The sequence below is a fragment of the Stegodyphus dumicola genome, chromosome 3 (genome assembly GCF_044657685.1).
Source record: "Stegodyphus dumicola isolate Sdum_Otavi_A_Nest chromosome 3, ASM4465768v1".
Classification (NCBI taxonomy): domain Eukaryota; kingdom Metazoa; phylum Arthropoda; class Arachnida; order Araneae; family Eresidae; genus Stegodyphus; species Stegodyphus dumicola.
Window position 1 is genome coordinate 185363045 of NC_140770.1, and position 10824 is coordinate 185373868.

The 10824-nt window shown below is 31.3% G+C and overlaps 1 protein-coding gene across 1 annotated transcript in view; it reads left to right on the forward strand.

The window, feature by feature from the left end:
• Positions 1 to 4070, forward strand: part of Dp1 (satellite-binding protein 1 Dp1) — a 69460-nt gene extending 65390 nt beyond the window's left edge. The window contains exons 21-22 of the mRNA XM_035362085.2: positions 1306 to 1524; positions 3135 to 4070. Coding sequence (XP_035217976.1) covers positions 1306 to 1524; positions 3135 to 3371 — 456 coding nt within the window. The 3' untranslated portion in view covers positions 3372 to 4070. The remainder of the gene's footprint in view (positions 1 to 1305; positions 1525 to 3134) is intronic.
• The last annotated feature ends 6754 nt before the right edge of the window (positions 4071 to 10824 follow it).

A 10824-nucleotide genomic window follows, 5' to 3' on the forward strand; every position in this document is an offset into this window, starting at 1 on the left:
TGAATTCATTGAATTTCAGATCTAACCGGGATCTAGTTATAATCATATCATCAAAATTTATCCTTCGATTATAAAGTTTTCTATCTTTATTCCATAACTTTCATATCCTAGTTCTTCGTAAAAGAATTTTATGTGTTTGATTTTATTTCAGGTTTTATTATACACTTCCTATTTTATACCTATATGTAATGTCTTGACATTTGTTAGTATGTACTGAATGGTGCATGTGTTCTTGTCTTTATTTTAAGTTTTGGAAATGCACAATCCTTTGTTTGGTACAACATAGCCCCCATGGGTTTTGGGTTCAGTTGCTGGGTGCCCCATGAGCAGACTCAAGCAGATAAGGATGGATGTGTTCGAGCCTGCACTAATCTGCTTAAGTATCAACGCAAGGACAAAATTCTTAACTTGATCATCTACTTCAACAACACATGCCGAAAAACGGGATTAGTCTGTGTCTGGTGAGCCAGTCGGTAGCATCGTAAAGTGCAGTTTGGCTAATAAAAAGATCTTTCTTTGCCTCTAGTGCGATTGTCCTGATTTTATCCACAGAGAGTATCTGGAAAAAGATAAAACTCTTGACAGTAAGGTGTACAGCAAGATGCTAGTCCATGTTGACAATGCTATCAAGAAAAAACATCAAACTGAGTTCTGTTGCAAAAAGGTAATTCCATTAAGATAATGCAAGACCACGTGTGTCTCCAATCACCGGCTGGACTCTGTACAGATTCAAATGAGACTTTTTCCCACACCCACCATATAGCCCCACATCACTCCTTTGGACTTCTACCTTTTTTAACAATTGCAGCTACATCTTGCTGGTACTATCTTCCATTATGCACTTGACATCCGAAATGAGGTTGATCTGCTTTTGTACACGCTGCCACCAAGTTTATGGGCAGAAGTACTCATAAACCTACCTTAAGTTTATGGGCATAGTATGAAAAACTACTAAAATATTGGCAGAAAATCATAGATTTGGGTGATGATTACTAACCATACTAAAGATACTGCTTTCATGTTTCTTGTTTTATTAAGGATGGTTTTTGGCAGAAAACTTTCTTTACAACCAGATATTTAAAAATATACTTCAATATTTAGATTTTGGCTTTACACTGATGCATTATTTTAGAATGTACAGCTGTCTCCTTGGAAACAAATGCATTTACTGATACTTTTTTTTCATCAAGTCATCTATATTATGCAAGTCTTTTTGATTAAAATAACTATCTTAAAAAAAAAAAAACTGGTTTTTTTTAATTTATTTATTTATTTTCTTATATGCCTTTTTTTTAATTTATATAGGAAGATATGTATAAGGAAGAAGTACAAATTGATTCCCGCATCCATTCTCGTATAATTGGAACTCGAGGCCGTAACGTTCTGAAAATAATGGATATGTATAAAGTTGATATTCGCTTCCCTCGACCATCTGATCCTGATCCAGATCTGGTTGTAATTCAAGGAGCTGAAGATGATGTATTAGATGCTAAAGATCATCTTCTGAACTTGGAAGAGGAATATGTAAGTTTTATGAAATTTGGTTCTTTTCACGATTATTTTGAAACTCCTTATATAATATTTTTAAGCATCTGCAAGCAAATATGACACAGTTATTTGGTGAGATTCTAATTAAAATGAATTTTCAAAGTATTAAAATTATCAGCAGTCTGGTTGCTCATTAATAGAGCTCAATACAAGGGACAATGAGTAAATTTTAAACCTGACATGTTGGTATGAAATAAATGACCAAAAGAATTTGCTCTTTCGCTAGTTTTCTTTGGTTTTAATGAGCTTAATCAGCTAAGTGTTGAATTCTGTATTAAGTTTTACCACAGTTCTGACATCCTGTCCGATAATTTTCTCTATCATCATTGTAAAATGAACCACAGAAGTTGCTGTTCAGTTTATGAAATAAAAGTTTGGATCTGAGGCTGGTGGTAATAGAAAGGAGAGAAGCTAAAACCTGCTTTGTTGAATAACACTTGAAAATTCGAGCCATGTGTGAGATGCTTTGTTAAGCTTGCAAAAACAGTCTGCTGAGTTTCATTTGTTTTTCTTTCATAGGGTGTCATAGTTGGGTCACAAATTTAATAATGGACAATGGTAAAAATAGCGCATAACACAACCAACCATTGCCATTCCCTCTGTTTAGCTTGAACGTATGTATTTGAAAAATTTTAAACTGATATAAAATTAACCCTTTGGGTACATTTGATGAGTGAGACCCGTCATCTGCTTACAGATTCGTCCACCGTAATCAGTGTTGTAACTAAAATGCTGTTAAAAAATATTTATATCGCCAGTATAAGTATATTCCAAATAAAATGCATTACTTTTACATATAAATCCATATAGCAACAAATTAAATCCATCCCATGGGCATAAAAATCTTCAAATAATTCAGTAGTCAAAGGGTTAAATGTATTACATAATCTCCCTACGTGACGAACAACAGTAAAAAACAAATCATCAGGTACAAATTTTGATGAAAAAATGGCACTGAAAAATATGAATTTACAGAAATGCAAAGATGTAAAGGGCCGTTTTGCTGATTAATTAAAAGGAGAGCTAAATTATGCATATAAATCTATATGCCAAGTACAAAAGCAGTTTATTTCAGCATAGCAAATATCATAATGTGATGATGTGACAAAACATTTTTGTAATTTTTAGAAAATTGATGGAGATATAATCAGTGTATTGTAGACATAATTGATAAAGGTAACAATCCTATAGTATGTAATATGTGCACATAAAATAATTGCAAGATTTAAGATTATAATTACTTCACTGCAGCAGAAAGTTAGGATTGTTGCATTTTTATAATATATTTTTGTAGATAAATGAATCATTTTTGACTTGAAATATCTCTATAATATTGTGTTTAAAGTTTTATGTAAATTAAAATCTTGACTCATTTTAGTTGAAGATTTGTGAAAACAATTTGTTATTGTTATTTTCATTAAGATTTATCACCTTTATTTATTCTGCCTTAAAATACTAATTTTTTCTTAATTAAGGAGACAGTGGTAAGAAAAATAATTTGTATCCTTATTGTTCAAATGATTCAAAATTATGAACTTATTTTACTTTGATATGTAACTTTTAAACACATTTATTTTAATATTCAGCTTCAAGATATGCGAGACAGAGATTCTTTGAGGCAGTACACGGCTCCTCCAAGTCGCAATGGTAACCAGGAATCGGATAATCGAACCAACGACAAAGGCTTTGTTGTCAAAGGTGCCCCTTGGGACAAGAGGAAAGATGCAGCTCCAGATACCACTAATACTCAAGAGTTCCCGTCCTTCGGCTCCGGGGGAGATATGCCCCCCAAGCCAGTTGCCTGGGGCCCCTCACGCCGCTAAAAATTATATTTTCTGCAATTGATTCTGCATCTCCTTTTTGGCATATAAAGGAGTTAGGAACTTTTGCATAGATTTTTGAATCTCCTAGTGCCACACCTCTTGCGTAAAAGGCTCTCTGATATATGTCCCCAGAAATATCAAATAATTTGGGCTGCTGCAGGGTGATGGTTATTTTTTTAGCTCTTCTGTCCTGGAAGGTCTTTTTCAGTTACTGAACTGTGCATGGAATTGTTTTCATTGTTAATTTTTTTATAGTTTTATCCTGAAAATCTGTCAGAAGGCACGATAATGAGAAATTAAAGAGTACAAAAATTATGCAATCGGTATGGTTTTCAGTAAAGCAATAAATAACTGAACTGTAAAGAACTTTATTTAATCATGAAAATGAACTTATGCAATTTTTATTCTTGTGCTATAGTGATAATTATCTGATTTAATTCAGTGTGATAAGGTGCTATGAATGTATAATTTTTGTAAGGTCAAGAAGCAAAAAAAATTGGCCTGTTTGCTGAGCAATAGAATTTTGGAATGAAATTTTTGCATATCAAATTTTTTTGAGGTGTTGCGCCTGGGGTTGTTTAAATGATGCAGATCTGTTTTATCTGGTCCTATGCAAATGTTCATTGAAGCCAGGTAAATTCTTTGTATATTTCTTCAGAATTGTATTATAAAAATGAATTAAAGGAACTCTTTCCAGTAGTTGTATTTTCCTATTTGTTTGAATTTGTCTTATTGCTTTATCTGATACACAAATTCAAAATAAAGTACATTTTTTCAAAATATTGTATAATGTGAAATATAAAGAATCATTGAATATTTTTTGCCTTCTAACTGAAACCAAATCTTATTTTCTCTCATATTTATCAAGATGTAAGTTAAGATGCAAAGTTTTAAACCTGATACACTTCTAAAAGAGACAAATATGATATTTTTTTCCATTGTAGTACCTATGTATTTTGACAAAAAGTAATATTAAGATAAAAAGTATTATTAAGAATTGTTAATAAAATATTTAACTGCAATCTATCTTTTTGTCTCATTAAATCTTCCACAGAGTTCATACTTGAATTAAGGAATCTGAAATTTATATCTAGAGGGGTACTGCACTGTTCTGAAATCTTTTTACTGCTTTGTCAATGACATCTCTAAAAGCTTCAACGTAATAATGAAGACGACAAAGTTCTCAATTCAGCATCCCCCCCCCTGTTTAATTTCTTTGTGCAGTTCAAAAAGATTTCTTAATATTTCCATTATAGTCATGTTTCTTTCTTTAAAGTGCATCTTGAGGATCACTTCGCAGTCCTGAAAAATTTATGTGCCTTCATCTCCTGCAATAATTGGCTATAAAAAGTTCTCCGATTTTCACTGTTAAATTGCAAGAACTTCTTGCAATAATCAATATTCTGCTATTTTCATGTGTTGACAGAAGTTGGAGTACTCTCTGTGGAGACCTTAATCATTTGAAGATTCTTATGTAAATCACATAGAAATTGCAAATTTGTTGTTTTAGGAAGACCCAATTGTGGCATTGTTTCCTTCGTCAACCATTTAATTTCTTCCTGAAAACAGTGTCTGATGTCAGTGCCTTCAATGATCAACATTGACAAGAATCATCTTATATGAAATTGTTTTGCCTGTTCTTTCACTGTTTAATATGAAAGAGAGGCATCATCATAAGAATCATTAAAATATCGTTTTATTGCAAATTAGGATTTCTACCTTTTTAGTCAAGCACAGTACACACTTTAGAGAATCATGCAAAGACGGGTCCCAAAAGAATTAAAATGGCTGTAAGAATTTCAAGCACTACATGTGTACAAGGAAAAATTATCACTAAAGGATTTTTTAATTGGGAAGTTGTGAACTTTTGAATTTTACCGTATACATAAAGTTAATGCATTTTTAGCCAAAATTCTATGCAAGTGTAGCCATTCTGAGGAAAGTTCCAAATCCTAAAATAAGATCACATATTAAGTATAAAGACTTGATGACATTTAGATGAAAATAATTTTATTTTTGCTTAACCATTGTCTACAAAAAAAAAATAATAATTATTATTATCTCAGTTGATTATATTTAACATTTGTTTAAGAAATGCAGTGTTAAATTTTACTAGAGAATGAAGAAAGTGAATTGTTTTAAAAATAATTTTTTTCATTACATATAAGATTTTCTTGCTTTGTTGTTCTATCGTTTTTCATTAAGTATATTTATGAGAAGTAAAGAGCGTTGAACTCATTGTTTAGATGTTATTGCAAGTCATTTGGATAAATGGTTGTGTACTCTGTAGACAAAATACAGTCAAAAGTCATTAATTCGGACACCCATAATACGGAATGATCTATAATCCGGACCTCAAAGCTACAAACTTTCTGTGCATGCATCGCGTTGATGCGTGCTCGTAAGACCTTTACGGCTGCGAATATGCGCGTGCACAAAATACGTTTACGAATGTGCCTTTAATGTATAACGGACGGTATAAGCTAAGCTAAAATTATCTAATTCAGTTAATGTTGCAGATTGTGTTGTTCCGTAATCTTCGAATTGGATTCGGCTTATTATTTTTTGCAGACTGTTAGAGCAATTTTATAAAAGTAAGCTTGAACTTTCGATTACGTCAAATAAAATTTCTGATATATATTTACTAATGTGTAAAGGATCTACAAAGCGAAAGTATGTTTCGAAGTCCATTAAACAAAAAGTGGAATTGCTGCAAAAAATGGATAAAGGCATATCCTTTGTTTATCTAAACTTTAACGTATGTTTATCTAAACTTTGTTTATCTTGAATGCTGTGGCGGCGCACAATGAATTGGAAGTTGATCTGTCAGCACTATCCTTATCTTCAGGGCAGATGTTTTTATTTTATTCGGCTTATAATTCCTTATTAAATATAGTATTTCATCTCGATTTACTCCAAATCAAATTCCTCGTCATTATAATTCGCTTCCAATAGCAAAGAAAGTGACAGAGGTTGTTAAAAATGAAAAAATTTTGATTGACAAATTAGTCTGTATTCTCGACACAGCAATTATAGGATTTGAACAGCGGAACTTTGTAACTGAACAAGAAATTATGTCTGTTTATAGAATTAAAGAGAATGTATTATCACATAAAAAACAAAGCAACTTAAACAACTTACATTGAAAGAAATGTTTAATAAAGTAAACAAATAAATATTAAGCTTTTTTTTTATAAATTTTGATACCCTTTAGATCATAATTGTTCTTTATTTCATAAATTACGGTTTTATATTTTTAATTTTATAATTTCTGCATGCCATCTTAAGAGATTTAAACTGATGATCTATATTCCGGAAAAATCGATAATCCGAAGTCCCGACGAGTCCGGATTAACGACTTTTGACTGTACATACTTTGTGTAACACAATGAGGTAATTTTATTATTTTGTTGATTTTCAAAGATTATGCAATTAAAATGATTAACTTCATAATGACAAAAAAGACTGCTGTATTGTCAAAAATTGCATACTGCAAACATTGTAATATGTACCAAAAATTAAAGTATAAGACAAAAATCTTTTGTGTGAAAAAGGGAATTGGCAGAACGTCCCATTTGCTTATATGTTGTATGAAGCCTTATATCTAGTATATAATTGCTGTTCCATTAAAATTAACTATGTTGAAACACAGTCGATTTTAATGTTGCAGATATTAAATCTAAATGTAATAGTTTCCTAAAAATATCTATTACATTGAAGTTAAAAAAAAAATGGATAAAAAGCTAGGTCTAGGAAGATATTTGATCTGAATAATTGCTATTCTGAATGTATATTTTTGGGAGGAAATTAATAACTTTTATTGGGATTCTAACTCCTGAAGTGGGATGAACAATCGAAGAAAATAAAGCCGCCTAGCCTTGACCAAAAGTGTCATTTTTAGTTAGGTTATGTTAAATACTTTTATTGAACAAATAAAATCCATTATTAGTTTTGATGGAGGGGAGAAAATTTCCCTTGTATGTTTCACATATACATACTTGTTTTAAAAACAATGTTTAGCTGTTATTGGCTTAATCAAATGGTTAAGGTTTAATATATTTGTTACATTTTGAATTATATAAAATTGTTTAATTTATGTCATTTTAATAAGCAGCTTAACCAGTATAGTAATTGATATTTTTAAAAAAATATAAAGAATTGGATTGCATTTTGTGAAAAATTTCATTATCAAATGAGTTCAGCGTTTCATCAGTTATTTGTAACTGCTGTCATCCCCCTCCAACACCATGTTTCCTAGGATACATTGTTTCTAGTCATTTTGAAATAAAATGCTGTATTTTGTTTTGAGCGGAATGAACATAATTTTTACAGCGTCATATGTATGCACACATAAAATATTTTCTGGTTATATAGAGAATTTAACACATCTGCTGCCAGGGTAAATATATGAAACTTCAGCAGAAGCCATGCTAGTTTAAGGAATGAATCTTAAAGATGTTGCCATGTCTTTTTTCCATATTGCACTATTTTCTTCCTATGTATCATATGAGGTGTGACACACACACACACACACACCAAAAAAAAAAAAAAAAAGAGACAAAGTGTGTAGCTTGAAAAATTGAGTGGAGTTCGCAACAAATGTTTTTGTGACATCATCCCACACGTCTCTATCCATGCGGCCAGTTTCAACTTAACCGATCACACCAGTTGGGAGTATTGCGTCAATGAGTAAACATGTGCAGAAAAATTTTATGTAAAAACCAAACAGCGAATCAACGTTAAGTTTCGTGTGAAACTTAAGAAATCGGCCACGAAAACATTTCAAACGTTAACGGGGGCTTATGCAGATAAAAACTTTGTCTTCGTCCATGTGCGTTTGAGGGGCATAAGCAGTTTTCAGTGTGAAGGGACAAAGTATACTTGGCGGTGTTTATTGCCTTCTTCGATATTAATGGAATTGTAATGATTGAGTGGGTAATCAACACTATCACACTGAAGTATTAAAAAGACTGTGAAAAAATTAATGTAAAAAGGCCAGAGATGTGGAGTGATGGATGGCTGTTGCACCAGGACAATGCACCCGCTCACACAGCCTCTATCTGTCGAGCAGTTTCTGACCACAAAAACATTACTGTGATGGTGTGTCCTCCTTATTCACCTGATTTGACTCCGTGCTACTTTTTAAAAAATTTCCTAAAGTTAAATCTTGCTTAAAGGGAAGCCATTTTGTTGAAGCTTCAGTTGAAGAGGTTCAGGTAAAAATGGAGAATCTCCTGAAGGGCCTTCCAAAAACCTTGTTCCAAAACTGTTACCAGAAATAGCAGCACCGAATGCTGAAGGGGACTACTTTGAAGGTGATAATGTCAGAGAACTGATCTGTAAGTACAATGATTTATTGGACCAGTCTTTTTTTTTTTTTTCTTGTGTCACACCTTGTATGAGTATTCAAAATTGACTGAGGGACATATTCTTTATCTGAGAAACTAAAACAACTTGTACACTTAACCGATAAATTGTCTTTTAAATCTTTTAGTAGTTTTTTGTTAAATATTTCATTCTTGTGTCTTCTTCCTTTAGGATAAGAGGGCGGTGGTAAATTGTCATTTATATAATAAAATTTTGAGCAAAAAAGTTACATAAAAAAGTGTAAAACCTGACACAAAATACTAAATTTACTGCTATGCGACTACACACACCCCTCGGACATAATGCTGACCAACATAAAAGCAAACTTCATGGATGACAAACTGTTTTCGATTAGTATGCCAGTTTAGTTATGGTGTATTTTCAGTTATCCAGTGTGCCTTTTGTATTTCTTTTGAAAAATCACCTTTAAACCCCTGCTCTGATTTCAAACTATTGAATTGCATTTTGTAACTATAGTTGCTGTTTAATTATTAAATTTAGATATTAACTTGCTTGTTAACTATTAATTTGCTGTTTAGTTATTAATGGTGCCTATGCTTACACTCGTTTCTGAATCCCCCTTTGATGGCCGCTAGTCTTGAAAATGGTTCCCCCCCCCTTTTTTTTAAAATTGTCTTTTTAGTGAATAAAAGCAAATTAATATGTACATGTGGCATACTATAGGATTGCCTTCTCTTAGTTATACATAACCACGTGATGGTGTGTTAGATCACACATATGTGATTAATGTAAACATGCTAGGTAACAATGATTTTGAAATTTGAGTTCAAATCTTGGAAGTATATTTGATTTTTTGATTTATCCCAATATTCAGTTTATGTATTTATTTGATATTTTGTCTTGAGTGATTTTTGCCATGATTTATAAATCCTGAAATACTGGTCTCGATGTATTGAATGAACTAGGATTCCGCCGACTTTTGAAAATATTGTTTTCCGATTTCTAGCAAAATGCTTATGTATAGCTGAAAACTATGTGGTATAAAAAAAAGTGCCTCCTTAATTTAAAATTTCCTGTAGAAAATAAAATTTTATTATGTGAAAGACAATATTTATAATTATGAATTACCTCTAACAGCAAAGAGTTAAGAAGTATTGGATAGTTCTTTAAATCATTGATCTTTCCTTTCTTTGGTGCAAACAGGCTGGAATCATGTGTACAAAAGCATTTATATTACAACTGAAGTTCTTTCATTACAGAATGAGATTTCTTTTTATCATTGCTTTGTAAGTTATAAATTTAGATGAAACTCAAAAATACTTTTAGCTATAACTAATGCAAGTTACATTCTTGTGAGTCAGCATATTTAAATCTTGTTATATTATTTTAAGAAAATGTACATACCTATAAGAAAATAATTAAATGCACTAACGAATAGGAATTGTTTTTTTATAAGCTGTTAGTTTAAAATATTTTCAATTATTTATCACAAAGTGATTATTATCAGTAATAGTATCGTATAGCTTTTGCTTCAAAATGTAGTTGGCATTTATTGTCGTTGTTCTGTAGTAATACCATTTTTATTAAAAGGTTATTTGTTTGTATTTAACATCATTTTCTTTGCCATTTTTATGGAAGGGTTATTAATATTTGTTTAGTTATTAGTATTGTAGAAATATTTTTTCTTGAAGTTTAGTGGTGCTTCAGTATGTGTTCATTAATTAATCTGTTATAGATCCTCGGATGTATATCAAATAATTTTTTCCAAGGAGAAATAAAGGGAAAATCATTAATCTATTCTTATAAAAAATTCTATTGTAGGATAATACTTTTTGATACTAAAATACAAACGCATTGGTTGAAATTGACATTGCTACATAAATGACTTAATACTGTATGTCTTCCCGCTATTCAGATCAAAAGGAATTTTTCATCATGCTGTAACATTTTTTATCTTTGGTAATTTATTTTGACTGCTTTGCAGCATTAGCCAATTTAAATGCTGTATTTGATTTTCATAATCTTGATCTGATTGATTTTCACAATACTTAGTACACCATTGTACTCAACATATGGTATATAATAGCCAAGTCATATGTATGTCATCTATGTACTTTTTCAGCAA